Source organism: Oncorhynchus mykiss, chromosome 19 (genome assembly GCF_013265735.2).
Source record: "Oncorhynchus mykiss isolate Arlee chromosome 19, USDA_OmykA_1.1, whole genome shotgun sequence".
Lineage (NCBI taxonomy): Eukaryota > Metazoa > Chordata > Actinopteri > Salmoniformes > Salmonidae > Oncorhynchus > Oncorhynchus mykiss.
In genome coordinates this window covers 9,422,466-9,443,793 of record NC_048583.1, presented here as the reverse complement: position 1 = coordinate 9,443,793, position 21,328 = coordinate 9,422,466, and the positions used below count along the sequence as shown (strand labels likewise).

At 39.1% G+C, this 21,328-nt stretch overlaps 1 protein-coding gene and 1 pseudogene across 1 annotated transcript; both read right to left on the bottom strand.

Annotated features, from left to right (window-relative positions):
• Positions 1 to 14,173: 14,173 nt before the first annotated feature.
• On the bottom strand, positions 14,174 to 15,473 carry LOC110533187 (annotated as a pseudogene).
• Positions 15,474 to 18,315: 2,842 nt separating this feature from the next.
• On the bottom strand, positions 18,316 to 21,013 carry LOC110514468 (erythroblast NAD(P)(+)--arginine ADP-ribosyltransferase). The gene is made up of 2 exons (XM_036954183.1): positions 19,725 to 21,013; positions 18,316 to 19,514 (listed from the first exon to the last, which is right to left on the bottom strand). Exons 1-2 carry the CDS (start codon positions 19,857 to 19,859, stop codon positions 18,771 to 18,773), a joined length of 879 nt encoding a protein of 292 aa, XP_036810078.1. The 5' UTR covers positions 19,860 to 21,013; the 3' UTR covers positions 18,316 to 18,770.
• Between the last annotated feature and the right edge of the window lie 315 nt (positions 21,014 to 21,328).

The window sequence follows — 21,328 nt, the reverse complement described above, 5'->3', positions numbered from 1 at the left end:
AATATTATAATTCAGAAGAGAGAGATGACCACATGTTCTACTTAACTATGTAATATTATAATTCAGAAGAGAGAGATGACCACACGTTCTACTTAACTATGTAATATTATAATTCAGAAGAGAGAGGTGACCACACGTTCTACTTAACTATGTAATATTATAATTCAGAAGAGGGAGGTGACCACATGTTCTACTTAACTATGTAATATTATAATTCAGAAGAGAGAGGTGACCACACGTTCTACTTAACTATGTAATATTATAATTCAGAAGAGGGAGGTGACCACATGTTCTACTTAAATATGTAATATTATAATTCAGAAGAGAGAGGTGACCACATGTTCTACTTAAATATGTAATATTATAATTCAGAAGAGAGAGGTGACCACACGTTCTACTTAACCATGTAATATTATAATTCAGAAGAGGGAGATGACCACATGTTCTACTTAAATATGTAATATTATAATTCAGAAGAGGGAGATGACCACACGTTCTACTTAAATATGTAATATTATAATTCAGAAGAGAGAGGTGACCACATGTTCTACTTAAATATGTAATATTATAATTCAGAAGAGAGAGGTGACCACATGTTCTACTTAACCATGTAATATTATAATTCAGAAGAGAGAGGTGACCACATGTTCTACTTAACTATGTAATATTATAATTCAGAAGAGAGAGATGACCACATGTTCTACTTAAATATGTAATATTATAATTCAGAAAAGGGAGATGACCACATGTTCTACTTAAATATGTAATATTATAATTCAGAAGAGAGAGGTGACCACATGTTCTACTTAACTATGTAATATTATAATTCAGAAGAGAGAGGTGACCACATGTTCTACTTAACTATGTAATATTATAATTCAGAAGAGGGAGGTGACCACATGTTCTACTTAACTATGTAATATTATAATTCAGAAGAGAGAGGCGACCACATGTTCTACTTAACTATGTAATATTATAATTCAGAAGAGGGAGGTGACCACATGTTCTACTTAACTATGTAATATTATAATTCAGAAGAGAGAGATGACCACATGTTCTACTTAAATATGTAATATTATAATTCAGAAGAGGGAGGTGACCACACGTTCTACTTAAATATGTAATATTATAATTCAGAAGAGGGAGGTGACCACACGTTCTACTTAACCATGTAATATTATAATTCAGAAGAGAGAGGTGACCACATGTTCTACTTAACTATGTAATATTATAATTCAGAAGAGGGAGGTGACCACACGTTCTACTTAAATATGTAATATTATAATTCAGAAGAGGGAGATGACCACATGTTCTACTTAAATATGTAATATTATAATTCAGAAGAGAGAGGTGACCACACGTTCTACTTAACTATGTAATATTATAATTCAGAAGAGAGAGATGACCACATGTTCTACTTAAATATGTAATATTATAATTCAGAAGAGGGAGGTGACCACACGTTCTACTTAACTATGTAATATTATAATTCAGAAGAGAGAGATGACCACATGTTCTACTTAACCATGTAATATTATAATTCAGAAGAGAGAGGTGACCACATGTTCTACTTAACTATGTAATATTATAATTCAGAAGAGAGAGATGACCACATGTTCTACTTAAATATGTAATATTATAATTCAGAAGAGGGAGATGACCACATGTTCTACTTAAATATGTAATATTATAATTCAGAAGAGGGAGGTGACCACACGTTCTACTTAACTATGTAATATTATAATTCAGAAGAGAGAGATGACCACATGTTCTACTTAACTATGTAATATTATAATTCAGAAGAGGGAGATGACCACATGTTCTACTTAACTATGTAATATTATAATTCAGAAGAGAGAGATGACCACATGTTCTACTTAAATATGTAATATTATAATTCAGAAGAGGGAGATGACCACACGTTCTACTTAAATATGTAATATTATAATTCAGAAGAGGGAGGTGACCACACGTTCTACTTAAATATGTAATATTATAATTCAGAAGAGAGAGATGACCACATGTTCTACTTAAATATGTAATATTTGATTTTGAAGATTTATGTCAGTCAAAAGGTTAGTACAACAGAAGTTCAAAAAATGCATGAGACTTTTACTAAATCAGGGATGGACCACAAAAAAATCAGAACTCAACATGACGGGCTGCAGTAGCACCCCTCCCCACACCTATTGCAAGCAAAACATTTAGTGGCCCCACTCCTGACAGCAGATATGTTTTTTATGTTTTAGGGTTCATTTTGTGCATTTCTACACATTTTGCCTTGCGATGTAGACAATATTTTGCAGTTTTCTAACTAACTAATGCAATTCTACTCATTTTGCCATGGGGCGAAGAGGAACATCAGCTGATTTACAGCTCATTTCTTGTAAGTCTACTCATTTTGCCATGTGGTGTAGAGAAGGAATTGCCCGTGGGTCGCCGTTGCCCATTCCTGTACTAAATATTCCCACGTCTCCAGCTTCTTTGCAAAACTTCATGACACAACACCACAATAACACATTTTTTGTTTGTTTTGATAAATGTTTATGTTACAGCCAATTTTGTTACAGCTTGACCATAGTGGGAAACAGCAAGTTGACCATAGTGGGAAACAGCAAGTTGACCATAGTGGGAAACAGCAAGTTGACCATAGTGGGAAACAGCAAGTTGACCATAGACATTTAGGGGTGATTTCCCAGACACACATAAAGACTAGTCCTGGACTAAAAAGCAAACTCATTGAAGACTCTCTGTGTCTGGGAAACCGCTCCCCAGATCCATACAAATAAATAAAGGATGCCGCTACTGGGTTTTCTCAAGACAGTCACCACATCCTTCATCACAAGGCACACCAACCTTCACTCAGCGTGGGGAGCACAAGACTGACCCAAAATCCTGGTACTCAAACACAATAAGCTGCACCTGGAAACACACATGAACCTGGGCAAAAGATGGTTGGTGTTCCTGCCTGACTACATTGCAGACGCCTGCCAGATCTCACAACGATTGGGTAGGTGTTGAGCGTATCAGCTAAACAGATCATATGTTATAGCAATTGGATGCCCGACTGTGCAGTCGATGAAGTGGCACCGACTATTGGTTGATGAAATGCAACGTCTGCAAGGAAGTGGGCCTGGAACTCGACCAAGACATTTAACATGTCACTAATGTCAGATGTTACTGTCACGTTCTGACCATCGTTCGTGTGTGTTTTCCTTGTTTTAGTGTTGGTCAGGACGTGAACTGGGTGGGCATTCTATGTTGGATGTCTTGTTTGTCTATTTCTATGTCTGGCCTGATATGGTTCTCAATCAGAGGCAGGTGTTAGTCATTGTCTCTGATTGGGAACCATATTTAGGTAGCCTGGGTTTCACTGTGTGTTTGTGGGTGATTGTCCTTAGTGTCCTGATGTCATTGTTCTGTGTTAGGTTTCACAAGTATAGGCTGTTTCGGTTTTCGTTAAGTTTATTGTTTTGGTATTGTTTGTGTTTAGTTTGTTTCTTCATTAAACATGGATTGCAATAGACACGCTGCATTTTGGTCCGACTCTCCTTCTCATACGGAAAACCGTTACAGTTACAGGTTTTGTTATTTTTTGTCATTATCGACAATATGGCAATTCAAGTCACTTTTGGATGTTATTGTGCTCTCTAGTTCATAGACAATCTCACGTTCACTCTTATCATCTTTGTCCTTATCTTCCAATACTTTATTCTTGATTACCTCAGCAATTTAAAAAAACGATTATGGGGGAATCAATACCTCTTCTTCATCGTTCAATTGAAATAAACCTGCCAGGGAAGCACCAAAACAGGTAGTGATCTTAAAACATGTCTTCCAATCTGCAAACATTTTAGCCACAAGCTCGTCGGTAGATGATGAAGCAAATTGGCCAAATCGCATTGTCATCTTTTTTTCCTTCGTAAGCTAATCGGGTTCCACGGAAGGTTTCTACACACTGTTTTCCCAGGTCTTAATGAAGAATACGTCAGGCAACAGGAAATGCACGGAGTGATACTTATAAATGATCTTGTAGTGCTTCCCTAGGGTCGTTGCCTCATTGAATGGCTCAAAAATCATCTCTGTTGGATTCACATACATGAATTGCCCTTAAATGGTCATTAGACAGTTCAATGTTATGTTTATGGTTGTCATAAAACCCCAAAGCTTCCCACCAAGCGGATTGACGTTTTCTGTACTTTTTTTTCTCCTTTGGTAGGAAGTTGTTTGTCACCTCACAGAGCATATTCTCCCTGCAGCCCTCATAGGTGTCATCGAAAGAGTCAGGGGCCATGTCATGAATCTTCAGAAAAGGGAAGAGACAATGGTAACACTTTAATTATAGTAGTGAAATATATTATTCATAAAGCATTCATAAAGCCATTATATGCATGACATAAAGAGTCATGAAGCCTTTATATGCATGACATAAAGAGTCATGAAGCCTTTATACTGTATGACATAAAGAGTCATGAAGCCTTTATATGCATGACATAAAGAGTCATGAAGCCTTTATACTGTATGACATAAAGAGTCATGAAGCCTTTATATGCATGACATAAAGAGTCATGAAGCCTTTATACTGTATGACATAAAGAGTCATGAAGCCTTTATATGCATGACATAAAGAGTCATGAAGCCTTTATATGCATGACATAAAGAGTCATGAAGCCTTTATATGCATGACATAAAGAGTCATGAAGCCTTTATATGCATGACATAAAGAGTCATGAAGCCTTTATATGCATGACATAAAGAGTCATGAAGCCTTTATATGCATGACATAAAGAGTCATGAAGCCTTTATATGCATGACATAAAGAGTCATGAAGCCTTTATATGCATGACATAAAGAGTCATAAAGCCATTATATGCATGACATAAAGAGTCATGAAGCCTTTATATGCATGACATAAAGAGTCATGAAGCCTTTATATGCATGACTTAAAGAGTGATGAAGCCTTTATATGCACGACATAAAGAGTCATGAAGCCTTCATATGCATGACATAAAGAGTCATGAAGCCTTTATATGCATGACATAAAGAGTCATGAAGCCTTCATATGCATGACATAAAGAGTCATGAAGCCTTTATATGCATGACATAAAGAGTCATCAAATCAAATCAAATTGTATTTGTCACGTATGCTTGTGCTTCTAGTTCCGACAATGCAGTAATAACCAACAAGTAATCTAACTAACAATTCCAAAACTACTGTCTTGTACATGAAGCCTTTATATGTATGACATTGTCATAAATCCCTGTTTTCGTAAACTCTAAGCCTACATAGTTTTATGTAGTCTTATGCAGTAATGACATAAACATTATAGCACCCACTCCACATGAACTGTTATAAGCAAGCTACAATGTCTCTGCCAAATGTCTCTGTTGCACATGTATGTTATGAAGCCTTTATGTGTACACATACTTATTCATGTATTGGGTACAATCAGAGAAAATGCATTAGTGTTTACCAGCACTAGTAACTGATTCATTCATTATTTTCCACCACGATTGGTAAAGTGGCACACTCTTTGGATGTTATAATACATTCATAGGAATTTAAACTTATTCATGAATACTTTTTCATGACTTGCTGAAAATGATTAAGTTACATTGTGACATTTTGACCTTACTCTTTTAAGTCTACAGTCTGTAGGTGCTACAAAGTAATAATTGGTGTAATTTGAAGCTTTATTAGAAGTGCTCTGTAAAATGAGCACTATTTCCATAACAGTTTTCTTACATTAATTAATGAACCACAGAGGTACCCCCGCTCTACGGGTGTTACCCGTGTTTGGTTATTTTGTTCACTGTCAGCCTATTTGTGCAACTATTATTGAATTTGCAGAAAAAAGTAATTTGGTTGCAAATGCAACTGGGGCCATGTAAATCATTTTTAGGCTACTGATTCCACCAGTGGAACCTTGTATGACCACACAAGTCTATTATGCGACTGAGAAGAGTAAAATAATTTGGTTGCAAAGTCACTGCCCTGCCCTACCTCTGCCCTACAAGGACCATGAACATACGGCTTATAGTTCTGCCTGGACAGGAACATTAACACAAGGCTCATAGTTCTGCCTGGACAGTAACATTACCACAAGGCTTATAGTTCTGCCTGGACAGGAACATTAACACAAGGCTCATAGTTCTGCCTGGACAGTAACATTAACACAAGGCTTATAGTTCTGCCTGGACAGGAACATTAACACAAGGCTCATAGTTCTGCCTGGACAGGAACATTAACACAAGGCTCATAGTTCTGCCTGGACAGGAACATTAACACAAGGCTTATAGTTCTGCCTGGACAGTAACATTAACACAAGGCTTATAGTTCTGCCTGGACAGGAACATTAACACAAGGCTTATAGTTCTGCCTGGACAGGAACATTAACACAAGGCTTATAGTTCTGCCTGGACAGTAACATTAACAAGGCTTATAGTTCTGCCTGGACAGGAACATTACCACAAGGCTTATAGTTCTGCCTGGACAGTAACATTAACACAAGGCTTATAGTTCTGCCTGGACAGTAACATTAACACAAGGCTTATAGTTCTGCCTGGACAGGAACATTAACACAAGGCTCATAGTTCTGCCTGGACAGTAACATTACCACAAGGCTTATAGTTCTGCCTGGACAGGAACATTAACACAAGGCTCATAGTTCTGCCTGGACAGTAACATTAACACAAGGCTTATAGTTCTGCCTGGACAGGAACATTAACACAAGGCTCATAGTTCTGCCTGGACAGGAACATTAACACAAGGCTCATAGTTCTGCCTGGACAGGAACATTAACACAAGGCTCATAGTTCTGCCTGGACAGTAACATTAACACAAGGCTTATAGTTCTGCCTGGACAGGAACATTAACACAAGGCTTATAGTTCTGCCTGGACAGGAACATTAACACAAGGCTTATAGTTCTGCCTGGACAGTAACATTAACAAGGCTTATAGTTCTGCCTGGACAGGAACATTACCACAAGGCTTATAGTTCTGCCTGGACAGGAACATTAACACAAGGCTTATAGTTCTGCCTGGACAGGAACATTAACACAAGGCTTATAGTTATGCCTGGACAGGAACATTAACACAAGGCTTATAGTTCTACCTGGACAGTAACATTACCACAAGGTTTATAGTTCTGCCTGGACAGGAACATTAACACAAGGCTTATAGTTCTGCCTGGACAGGAACATTAACACAAGGCTTATAGTTCTGCCTGGACAGTAACATTACCACAAGGCTTATAGTTCTGCCTGGACAGTAACATTACCACAAGGCTTGCTTTGTATATTTACCTGATAACGTACTGCAGGATATAGCCATTCCTATACAGCACTGTAAATTAGTAACATGCTGTTGAGTTGTTATACATTTTCAGAAGTCTGGACATGTCTACTGTCCCTCTTACTGAACATCCCCCTCCTCCCACGTCAATACCACACTCATCCACCATCTCTTCTTAAATGCCAAATACAATAAGTCATGTTGAGACAGTGGCTTCAACAAATGTAAAAAGACTACTTAATGACTATCTCTAGCCAGTGGGTTTGAGTGGCGTGTCTCCTCTCTCACTACTGGCTATTATATCATTCAGTGTTGTTTTAAAAGTCACTGCTACACGTTCCTGCACCATTAGAATGTTTTCTGTCTGCTTGGCCTTTATGTAGTGTACACTAGATCTGACTACATCCCACCACTCAGTTGCTGAATATATCCTATAACATGTACATATACCTGGTTCTGTCCATACTGGTCTTTTATTCTGTCCCTTTGAATACACCTCAACCACAACATTACATAATACTGTGTTCAATAGTGCCTCTAACAATTTCTGCCTTGAGATAATGTAAATTCTGCCTTGAGATAATGTAAATTCTGCCTTGAGATAATGTAAATTCTACCTTGAGGTTTTAGGCTATTGTTCCAGCCCAGCACTAAAATACCTCATACCACTAGTTAAAGCCACTGTCTGCAAGGTGCCCAGTAATTTCACATACTTGAAATATAACTGTAACGGCTTTCTTCTATCTCCTCCTCGGACGAGGTGTAGCAAGGATCGGACCAAAATGCAGCGTGTAGATTGCGATCCATGTTTAATAAACAAATGTAAAACACGAATCAATTATAAACACTACAAAACAAATAACAAAACCAAAACAGCCTATACTTGTGTAAACTAACACAGCGACAGGAACAACGACACATAGGACAATCACCCACGACAAACTCAAAGAATATGGCTGCCTAAATATGGTTCCCAATCAGAGACAACGATAAACACCTGCCTCTGATTGAGAACCACTCCAGACAGCCATAGACTTTGCTAGATAACCCCACTAGCTACAATCCCAATACATACACACCAGAACCCCAGGACAAAACACACCACAATACAAAAACCCCATGCCACACCCTGGCCTGACCCAATACATGAAGATAAACACAAAATACTTAGACCAGGGCGTGACAATAACCCTTAATTGTGAATAATATGACTCGTCTTGAATACCTTTATGTGATTATCTTACTTTATTATAACCCATAAATGTAGCACATGTTTCTACAATTGTGCTTGTTGTGTAATTTGAGACTTATTTAGAGCTTCATATCACCTTTAAAACATGTCATGGGATGCCATTCCTTTAGCACCACGGGTATAGAAATCAAGTGGTCGTTCTGATATTTCTTTATTTTTACTTTGGATGATGTGCATATTGTTTTCTAGGTATTATTACTGCACGGTTGGAGCTAGAAACACAAGCATTTCACTGCACCTGCGATAACATATGCACATCTGTGTACACAACCAATAAAGTTTGATTTGAAGTGCTAGTTTCATGTGAAAATCTCGTAGCATGCATTTTTTTTTACATTGTTGTTGGTGGCCTATTCCATCATATATGGTATACAACATAGTTACAGTAAATATTGTTACTGTAAATGCTACAGTAAATATAGTTACAGTAAGTGCTACAGTACATATAGTTACAGTAAATATAGTTACAGTACATTTAGTTACAGTAAATGCTACAGTAAATATAGTTACAGTAAATGCTATATATGACCAGGCCTGTGTTCAAATACTATTTGAAATCTGTTGGTAGGGGCAAGGGGGCAATTTGGGATTCACCATCTCTCTCTCTCTCGTCTGGTCTGGTCTGTTCTGGTCTGGTCTGTTCTGGTCTGGTCTGGTCTGGTCTTGTCTTGTCTTGTCCTGTCTTGTCTTGTCTGGTCTGGTCTGGTCTGGTCTGGTCTGGTCTGGTCTTGTCTTGTCTTGTCTTGTCTTGTCTTGTCTTGTCTGGTCTGGTCTGGTCTGGTCTGGTCTGGTCTGGTCTGGTCTGGTCTTGTCTTGTCTTGTCTTGTCTTGTCTTGTCTTGTCTTGTCTTGTCTTGTCTGGTCTGGTCTGGTCTGGTCTGGTCTGGTCTGGTCTGGTCTGGTCTTGTCTTGTCTTGTCCTGTCCTGTCCTGTCCTGTCCGGTCCGGTCCGGTCCGGTCCTGTCCTGTCCTGTCCTGTCCTGTCCTGTCCTGTCCTGTCCTGTCCTGTCCGGTCCGGTCCGGTCCGGTCCGGTCCGGTCCGGTCCGGTCCGGTCCTGTCCTGTCCTGTCTTGTCTTGTCTTGTCTTGTCTTGTCTTGTCTTGTCTTGTCCTGTCCTGTCCTGTCCTGTCCTGTCCTGTCCTGTCCTTGATTGATTGATTGATTCTCTCTTTGTCTGTCAATCTCACTCTCTATTTCTATCTCTTGGTCAATAACTCTAGCCAGTGTTCCAGACATCTGATTTAAACGGTTAATCTGATTTAAGATGTAACGTTGCCTGCGCACTGTGGAGCAAGACAGTCCTTATTTGGCCGAAGGTGAAAGGTCATATGACAGTCAAAAGTATTTCTATGACATTATTATTATAAATATGATGATTATTATATGACATGTTGCCTTATGTTGCATTTTTACATATTTGTTTACAAGATTCTGAAAGTTTTTGCATTATTTTGAATGTTTGAAATTTTTTTTGGGGTATTTTCCATTTCTACACAATGCAGTAAAAACAGTAACAGTTCCTTCAATGCCAACTGGTAGTTTCCAGTATCACTTTACTGAACAACTAATTAATTCACTCATTCATTAGTTAATCGTGTGTCATGGCCTAAGTCTCTCAAAAGTGGAGGAGGCTTCAGTGGAAGTTTAACAAAGACATGTGAATGTAATAATGCTGAATGTTTTTCTTTATTCATGTTGGCAGAAGCTGCAAGCATGGAGTCTGTTACACAGGGTACTACAGGTCTATTGACTTACATCTTAATATCTGTGTCCTGATGTCAGAATGTAACAATAACAGCATGGAGTCTGTTACACAGGGTACTACAGGTCTATTGACTTACATCTTAATATCTGTGTCCTGATGTCAGAATGTAACAATAACAGCATGGAGTCTGTTACACAGGGTACTACAGGTCTATTGACTTACATCTTAATATCTGTGTCCTGATGTCAGAATGTAACAATAACAGCATGGAGTCTGTTACACAGGGTACTACAGGTCTATTGACTTACATCTTAATATCTGTGTCCTGATGTCAGAATGTAACAATAACAGCATGGAGTCTGTTACACAGGGTACTACAGGTCTATTGACTTACATCTTAATATCTGTGTCCTGATGTCAGAATGTAACAATAACAGCATGGAGTCTGTTACACAGGGTACTACAGGTCTATTGACTTACATCTTAATATCTGTGTCCTGATGTCAGAATGTAACAATAACAGCATGGAGTCTGTTACACAGGGTACTACAGGTCTATTGACTTACATCTTAATATCTGTGTCCTGATGTCAGAATGTAACAATAACAGCATGGAGTCTGTTACACAGGGTACTACAGGTCTATTGACTTACATCTTAATATCTGTGTCCTGATGTCAGAATGAAACAATAACAGCATGGAGTCTGTTACACAGGGTACTACAAATCTATTGACTTAGTTCTTAATATCTGTGTCCTGATGTCAGAATGTAACAATAACAGTGACCCACTAACTGATTAAAATATAACTAACAGACATTGAAAATATATTAGTATAACAAAATATATTTGTTAAAAAAAAGTTTAAGGAAGCAGAGGTAGACTTGTTTGATTTAAACATCTTGATGGAAAATGAACTGATGAATGAATCTCTCAAAAAGAAATGGACCACGCACGTCTCAATAGTTTGCTGTATTCACACAATATACGTTTACCCTGGATGTACAATTTAGAGTTGAATGAACTTGTATACTAATATGAGGTTAACAAAATTTACCATGTTGACATAACTTACCATTTAAGGCAGTGAGTTATAACATTTGACAGTGTTGGTATTGATAGAAGCTGTAGACAGAGGCACCATCTAGATGACAGATTTCAGTAAATGCAAAATGTCATGTTAAGAACTTTAATCTCAATGCAAATAGGTACGGATGTATTGCTCATCTGTTTCTCCACATACGGCAAAGTAGTAGAATCATTATCTGATTCCTAACAGGGGCTTGATCTGTATTTACACTAAAGCACAGTTCAGATCACTTAAATATGTTGCACTTTTCAGTTTGAAAACAACTTTGCACCACAGGTCTTTGACTGTGTTTCTATTTTTCACTTCCTCAATTTTAAATTTCTCATAAGGAGGGATCAAAACCTCTGCCTCAAGTGATCCCATGCTCGTATATTTTTCCACAGAGGCACCATAGCATGTTTCAATTTCAAAACAATTTTCAGTTCCAAATTCTGCAGCAAGAGTCTGAGAAGTAGAGGTTGAGAGGAATTTGCCAAATCTAATTTCTTGTTTTAATTGACCCTTGTAAACACGTTTGGTTCCACGGTATACGGTTTTCAAACATTCATTGGGATTATTTTTTTCTTTCAGAATACGTATGGCATCAGACAGCAGGAAATGCCATGCATAGAACTCAAATGTTTTAGCTTTGTATTTATCTTTTCCCACACGAACTGCATCATTGAGTGTTTTGTAAAAAATACCAGAGTACAACTTGATTGCAACAATATGTTCAACTGTAAGTTCCCCATCAGATTCTTTGTTGTCAGTAGCATCATAATGGTCTGTCCAACGTGTTCCAAAGTCGTCCGTATTGGCTGTAATCTCATCTTTCAGGTACACCTTCACCTTAGTCAACATCGCTGGAACACAGCCCTTGTACGCATCATCGACAGATGAAAGTGCCATGTCCAGAACGGTGTCAGGCCTCACCTTGGAGAGGAGGAAAAGGATTTAGCTATTTCACCTTTTTAGGATTTTAAATTCATTTTAAACATTCAGTTAAGGTATGTGACACGTGCGCACAAACAAACGTACCATTCCACTGACCATACTGAAGGTCAATGAGAAAACAGCCCACACTACAAACTTCACCATCTTCACTGCAATCTAGAGTAGACTCAAAGGTGATCCTAGTTATTATCAGGTTACAGCTCTCTGGTGCTTGTGGCTGTGATGTTACCAAGTTGTCTTCACTTTGGTGCGCCTCCCTCCTTCCGGACAGTCATTTATCCTGTATCTGCTATTTGCATAGCTAAAATGCCACTTCAGTACAGGTCTCATTCATACAATACAAACTCGTGACGGTCTCCCATTGGCTGTTTTTACTAGTTAGTTTGGAATCTGTTGATCTTATTCCTCTGCCCTTTTTTGGAAATTGAGCATTGCCCAAGGAAGATGAAAACGGACATTTACATGCCACTTGACATCATGTTTACTCCTTAACTCTATACTGAGTAGGACAAGTTTGATACTGTATGGTAGCTGAGCTTCTACTGTTGTCAGTACACAATGTGTGTTTTAGCTCGTTGCCTCTAAATGAACAAAACAGCATAACATATCTTTTAAATCTTGTTTTGAGTGCTGACACATTAATCTTATGTTTTAACTTACATTGCTGCTAGACACTCACCTATGCCCAATTACAAAAAGGAATGTATGAACAACTAATTGTAACTCTAATGTCCCTAGGCGATGTTTAACGGGAGTATCCTCTCTCTAACTCACTCATGACCATGATCCCCTTCACACTACTTGAACAATTTCAGGCTTATTCACTATTTAAACCCTAAAATCTCATAGGATGCATTTGCTCTACGGTTTACATTAGCTCTCCAGGACCAGGTGAGGTGACCACTGAGAGAGGTAGCTAAAAATAGTTGGTCTGTTTTATGCATCAAATGCTGCCCCCTTCTGGTAGTTGTGGAGAATGCACAATGTAATAATTTGTCGACTGTGGTCTTTGAATACCATTGAACTGCTTTAATCATGCTCAATGATGCTTTATTGATGCTACAGGGCAAGTGCTGAAAATGTATGATGAAAACATAATTAACTCTAAATTACAGCACATTAGATAATACATTTTTCCATGTAGGCACAGTTACAGTTAATGCTACAGTAAATATAGTTACAGTAAATATAGTTATAGTTAATGCTACAGTAAATGGTAGTTACAGTAAATGCTACAGTACGCATAGTTACAGTAAATGCTACAGTAAATGGTAGTTACAGTACATGCTACAGTAAATATAGTTACAGTAAATATAGTTATAGTTAATGCTACAGTAAATATAGTTACAGTAAATGCTACAGTAAATATAGTTACAGTTAATGCTACAGTAAATATAGTTACAGTAAATGCTACAGTAAATATAGTTACTGTAAATGCTACAGTAAATATAGTTACAGTAAATGCTACAGTAAATATAGTTACAGTAAATGTTACAGTAAATATAGTTACAGTACATGCTACAGTACGCATAGTTACAGTAAATGCTACAGTAAATATAGTTACAGTAAATGCTACAGTAAATATAGTTACAGTAAATGCTACAGTAAATATAGTTACAGTAAATGCTACAGTAAATATAGTTACAGTAAATGTTACAGTAAATATAGTTACAGATAATGCTACAGTACATATAGTTACAGTAAATGCAAAATATGACCAGACCTGGGTTCAAATACTATTTGAAATCGTTCAAGTACTTTGAGCGTTTTATTTAACCTGCCTGGAGTGCCAGATGGGCAGAGTTTGCACTTTGGGGACTGTCCTATTGGTTCCATTGCAACAGGCAAGCTAAATTAATTGCAGCTAAAGTATTTGAATCCAGGTGTGTATATAAACTGTGATGAAGTTGTTGGTAGCAGGATTTCTATATTAGATTTCTCCCTGTGTGGGCATTACATTATGGAGCAAAGGACCTGGCAGAAGAAGAACAATGTGAACAGACAGTATATAACACAGGTCTACAGTGATGGGGGAATCCACAGGGAACAACCCTGCCCGTTTCGTTTCACTCTCTGAATGAGAGAGAGCTTCATTGACTAACATACCGTTCTACTGCTGTGTTTTCCTATACAGCTTTACAATTCAGATTGTTTTGGAATCCGACACTCTCCAGTTTGAAGAGAGATTTACATTTTAGAACATTCTGGCCTTTTTCCTTTTTGGTCATTCTGAACATCTCAACAGGTGGAATCAACACCTCCTCCTGTTCTCCCAACACTGGGTAGGACTTGAGATATGTTCCTGCACATGTCTTCATCTCAAAGCAGGACTTCTCTCCAAATGATTGACTAATTCTCTTGTCAAGAGAGCTCGAGGCAAAGAAGACGAATCTTATTAGTTGGTTAACTTTACCGCCAAACTCCATGTTGGTTCTCCGGTATGTGGTGTGACAGCCCTGTTGGTTTTCTTTCAGGAGGCGGAGAGCACCGGTCCGGACTGCTTGGTTGAACACTGGGTATAGTTTAACCCCCTATAGTTTGACCCCCTGAGTAAGCACAGATAGCCTTGATATGATCATGTGGAAGTTTGTCTTTAGAATTCTACTTGGACTTGTCCTTTTGGAATCGCTGTGTCCCATATGTTGCACATCCTTCTGCCTTCATCCAGGCTTGTTTGAAGATCCCTACTTTTCTAATTTTATGTTCCAGATATTCCTTCTGCACCTTGTTGTACATTTGTTCAGGGCAGCCATTATACATGTCGTCAACCGAGTCAGGGACCATGTCTAAGTGTATGCTGGAATTGAGCAGGCTGATGGAGAATAACCTTCAGAGAATATGGAGGTGGAAAAGTAGCCCCAAAAACAAGAGGAATAGTTTATGAAAATGTTAAACTGTAGCGATCTTGTTCACAGATTAACTATACCCTTTCATAACAAGGTTCTCATCTCAAAATCCTATAGTTCTACAGAACAAACAGAAGTTGACACTGGATTGTGGGCAATGCTGAAAAGGCCTATGTGCTAAAACACTTCCAGAAGTAATCTTCTAGTTCCATGTTCCAGATTGAGAGATCCTCTTACCATCGTGGAGTCCACACCCAGAGTCCAAGCATGGTAGAGACACAGCACAGAAAAGGTTAGGATGTTGTCTCTCTCCATGCCTTCAACAGCACCTGTAGTAAAACAACATGTATAGGAGACCATACCAATCAGCATAACAATACAAAAACATGATATAACATAGCTTTAATATCATTCCCTTTTAATAAATAAGAAAATGGGACTAACTGCATTAGCACCATATAGGAGCTGATAGTAAATTCAAACATACTGGCAGTCATTATATTCATTATCAAAATAGCTTATAATGATCTGGTAGTTGAACTTACCAGACTGGAGCACGTCAGAGGTTGTTTTGTATTGTTCAACTTCAGGACTTGTGTTTTGCAGACTGTCTGATAAGATCTACTTAAACCTGGTGAGAGAAATGACTTTACAACAGACATGACCACAAACCATGTTCCCACACTGAAGCACCAAGATAATACGTGAAAAAAATCATGCAGACCTTGTGCGGTCAGTCAGTTGTCATGGTCACAGTCTCTCAGGTTGTGTGACTGGTAATAACCTCACTGGATGAGTTCCAGGATGTTTCAGTAGCACGTCGGAGTTGGAAAGACAGCATAAACATATCTGGAACTCATCCAGTGATGTCATTACCAGGCACACAACCTGAGAGACTGTGACCATGACAACTGACTGACCACATGGGGCAGGGGTTGACTAGCTGTTTCCATCTAATAGGTATCTTTTTCTCATATTTTCCCCTCAGAACCCAGACTAAAGTTTCAGACCCTCTTGAAGGTGTGAAATAGTCACTATCAGCCTGAGTTTAATGTAAACCACAACCACAATACAAACAACCTGACAAAAGAAATGTCATTCAGACTCCCAGATGTAACTATGTAGGTGTCATCATTACCGTATAAGATACTTATTATAATTTCTGTCTCAGAGATATTCTGTATTATAGTGGTGTCAAAGTAACAGTTAGTGTCAAAGTAACCTGTGGATAGACAGTAGATGTTATGACAGTTAACCTGTGGATAGACAGTAGATGTTATGACAGTTAACCTGTGGATAGACAGTAGATGTTATGACAGTTAACCTGTGGATAGACAGTAGATGGTATGACAGTTAACCTGTGGATAGACAGTAGATGTTATGACAGTTAACCTGTGGATAGACAGTAGATGTTATGACAGTTAACCTGTGGATAGACAGTAGATGTTATGAGAGTTAACCTTTTGGATAGACAGTAGATGTTATGACAGTTAACCTGTGGATAGACAGTAGATGTTATGACAGTTAACCTGTGGATAGACAGTAGATGTTATGACAGTTAACCTGTGGATAGACAGTAGATGTTATGACAGTTAACCTGTGGATAGACAGTAGATGTTATGACAGTTAACCTGTGGATAGACAGTAGATGTTATGACAGTTAACCTGTGGATAGACAGTAGATGTTATGACAGTTAACCTGTGGATAGACAGTAGATGTTATGACAGTTAACTGCCACCCTATGGCCTATGTTGTCTCTGCCAGTCAACAAGATGGCTGCTGAAAGATTCCTTCATAACCAAGTCCCGCCCCCTCTCTCTCCTCCAACCCCACTCATGATGTTGGCCACGTTCCAGGCTGACTACATTGAAGTCACCTGCCAGATCTCACAACTCCTCGATTGTATCATATACATCATATGGTGTAGCAATCTGATGCCCATTTGTTGCTGCATGCAACTCAACTGCAATATAGTCAGCCAGGAACGAGACATCTCTCCTCGTTGTGGTTGACAGATTGAACTGTACTGAGCTCTGACCTCACAGATACAGGAAACTACTAACCCTGCTGCTGCTCTCCCTCCCATCTCACTCTGACCTCACAGATACAGGAAACTACTAACCCTGCTGCTGCTCTACTTCCCTTTGACAGAAACTGTTTCCTCTCTCTCTGGTTTTCTAGCCTATTTGTTCATGTTTGGCCTCAAGTCTATTTCAAAGCCATGACTAAGTGTTACTTCTCTGTGAAACTATGTCTATAACTATGGCTAATTTTAAAGTCAACAATAGGTTTTCTATATTGTCCTACCTGCATGAAAGTGGAATGACAGTGTTGATCTGTTTAGCCACATAGCTTTTAGCTTTAGCTTCCTATTTGAGGTGTTAGTTGCTAAGGGGTGCTACTGCTGCTGCTTACCATTTTAAACCAATCAGAGAACAACCTGAGAACTAGTGGAGTTGCTTTTTAATGAGATGCAACTAGCTCTAGGAAGAGTATTGGTGGTTCCACTCTTCTATGATGGAGGCCACTGGGCCTTGGGGACATTCAATGGTCCAGACATTTTTTGGTACCCTTCCCCAGATTTTTGCCATGACACAATCCTGTCTCAGAGCTCTACGGACAATTCCCTCGAACTCGTGGCTTGGATATTAGTGCTAGAGGCGTCACTACAGACACCCTGGTTCAAATCCAAGCTGTATCACAACCGGGCTGTGCACAATTGGCCCAGCGTTGTCCTGGTTTGGCCAGTGTAGGCAGTCATCGTAAATAATCATTTGTTCTTAACTGACTTGCCTAGTTAAATTAAAAACCTCATACTGTAACTAGCTACCAAGAAGCCATTTCAGGCTATCAATCAAGTTATTATTATTTTTACATTGAATTAAGAGCAATGATTATGGCTTTAGATTACAGGAAAAATCTCACAATGCCTGGATAGGTGTTTAACGTATCAGTTAACCACATCTTATAATATAGGAAACTGATTCCCGATTACGCAGTCGATGACTTGGCCAGCAGCCATTAGTTAATGGCTGCAGCCTGTTTTCAATATAATTGGTCTGGAATGAGACCATTCTCTCCTCGTTGTTGTTGATAGATTGATAGACACTCTGACCTCACAGATACAGGAAACTATTAACCCTGGGTGAATGGGTGAAGAATTACCACGTTAGCAACAGTCTCACTCAGATGGGATGATTGAAGCTTCAGGTTAACTTTGGCTATATCTTTATTTAAATCGGAGTATCTTTGTAGCCCATTGTAATTATAACCTGAGAACAAACACATTTTCTTCAAGTGAGATGAAATTAATCTCTTTATAATGGATGTGTAGGTAGTGGATAAATAGGACAGGAGATGTAATATTGCTGAATGCTTTTCATTATAGGTTTTTAGCAAAAGCTGCAGTGCACATGACAACAAATGCCAATTCACTGGCAGAAGAAAGGTTAACAATCTAAGCAAACAATGTGGGAAACATTTACAACAGGACAGATCTGACAATCTGAAAGTAGGAAAAGCTCCACTAATGTTTTCTGTATTTCCTGTATTTGTGGGAGGGAGCGACGGTGGATGGGGAAGCCAGGTGTTGCACTAAAAACTGCATTTCATATTTAACTGAAAGCGGAACAGCTGTGTTGCTGTTTTGATTTTACTCTCCTTGGAGTGGTCCAACCATCTGGCATTTCAGGTCACTCTTTCCTTTCTTAGTACTCTGCAGTTTGTAGACGACGTCACACCAGAGGTCTTTCTTGTCTTTTCTCTTCAGCACCTCTGTAATTCTGAACACCTCGTAGGGAGGAATCAGCACCTCCTTCTCATGAGCCATCTGAGATGCGTACTCCCCCAGTGGGGCACCAAGGTAAGTGGTGATCTCAAAACAGGAGCGACTTCCAAAGCGTTCACCAGCGATTTTCTTGTCTAAAGAGCTCGAGGTGAACTGTCCGAATCGCATTTCAGTATTTCGGACTCCGTGGAAAGACACGTTGGTTCCTCGGAAGGTTTGAAAACGCTTATTTTTCTTGTTCAGGATTCGTAAAGCCAGGGTCAGAAGGAAGTGCAGGGAGTGGTACTGGAATGTTGTGCTGTAGCTCTTCTTTTGGGTACGAGTGGCCTCGTTAAATGACTTGAACATTTGGGAGTATTCAGTCACATACACCTGGATTGCCAGGGAATAGAGTTTAGACAGTGCTCTTTTCGGTTTGGGTTTGTAACGGGCCTCAGCATCGGTCCAAGCCTGGTTGAAATCTTTGTTTTTTAGTCTCTCCGTTTTCAGGTAATAGTCATGCACCTTCCTGAGCATCTTCTCCTCACAGCCCTTGTAGGAGTCATCAACAGAGTCTGGAGCCATGTCTAAAGGGATTTTGGGTTTTAGACCATGCAGAGGGAGACTGACCTTTAGTGAAAGGAACAGAGAAAAATAGACAAACAGGTATGACACAAGAAAATGCAAATAAAATGATGATGAGAGACAAGATGTAAGGCTGGCCATCAGTCATAATGTCATCACAAACTTTGTCCACACTAAACTTGTGCCTGTTATTTTGATAATTGAATCGCTCTCTCGCTCATATTCAAATGCACTCAAAATAGTGTTGTATCTTACCGTCTTTGTATCCACACCCGGAGTCCAAGCAGAGAAGACACACAGCACAGAAAAGGTTAGGATGTTGTCTCTCTCCATGCCTTCAACAGCACCTGTAGTAAAACAACATGTATAGGAGACCATACCAATCAGCATAACAATACAAAAACATGATACAACATAGCTTTGATATGATCAACTATTTAAAAATGGATAGGAGTCACTGCAATGCCACCATTTAATGAAGCCGTATCATGCAGAGATTACAATGAGGTTTACGGTATCTGATAGCTGGACTTACCAGACTGGAGCACGATAGAGGTTGTTTTGTATTGTTCAGCTTTAGGACGTGTTTTTGCAGACGGTCTGCCAAGATCTACTTATACCTGGTCAGAGATCTGACTTTACAAGCAGACATGACCACAAACCATGTTCCCACACTGAAGCACCAAGCTAATACGTGCACCATGTCATACAGATCTTCATGTCTGCACACGTACACATGCATGAGGATGTACACAGCTCTACCTTGGTTCACCACAGGGCCATTTGAAACTAAAAGTGATGCTGCTGAGAAAGAGTTAACGTTCCCCCTTCCTGTCTTTCTCACGCTCCCCTCGACCCCAAGTCTACCACTGCACCGTGTGGTCAGTTGTCATGGTCACAGTCTGTCAGGTTGTGTGACTGATAATGACATCACTGGATGAGTTCCATACATTTCTCAGGAACACATAGGATTTCCATCTCTTAGAGATATTCTGTATTATAGTGGTGTCAAAACAACAGTTATAGTGTCAAAGTAACCTGTGGATAGACAGTATATGTTATGACAGTTAACCTGTGGATAAAGAGTAGATGTTATGACAGTTAACCTGTGGATAGACAGTAGATGTTATGACAGTTAACCTGTGGATAGACAGTAGATGTTATGACAGTTAACCTGTGGATAGACAGTAGATGTTATGACAGTTAACTGCCACCCTATGGCCTCTGTTGTCTCTGCCAGTCAACATGATGGCTACTGAAAGCTTCTCTCATAACCAAGTCCCGCCCCCTCTCTCTCCTCCAACCCCACTCATGATGTTGGCCACGTTCCAGGCTGACTACATTGAGTTCGCCTGCCAGATCTCACATCTCCTTGATTACTGTTTAACATATCAGTTAACCACATCATATGGTATAGCGATTTGATGCTCATTTGTCGTAGCGTCAAACTCAACTGCAATACAGTTGGCCTGGAACGAGACCGTTCTCTCCTTGTTGTGGTTGATAGATTGAGCATTACTGAGCTCTGATATCAGACACAGGAAACTACTAACCCTGACAGTGTTGATCAGATTAGCCACAGAGCTTTTAGTTTCCTATTTGAGACGTTAGTTGCTAAGGGGTGCAACTGCTGCTGCTTACCATTTTAAACCAATCACAGAACAACCTGAGAACTAGTGGAGTTGCTTTTTAATGAGACGTAATATATATCTTCTGTAGATTTACACCAGATTTACACATAGTAGATAAAGAGGACAGGAGATATAATATATATTTTCTGTAGATTTACACCAGATTTACATTTACACATGGTGGGTAAAGAGGACAGGAGATATAATATTACTCAATGCTTTTCTTCA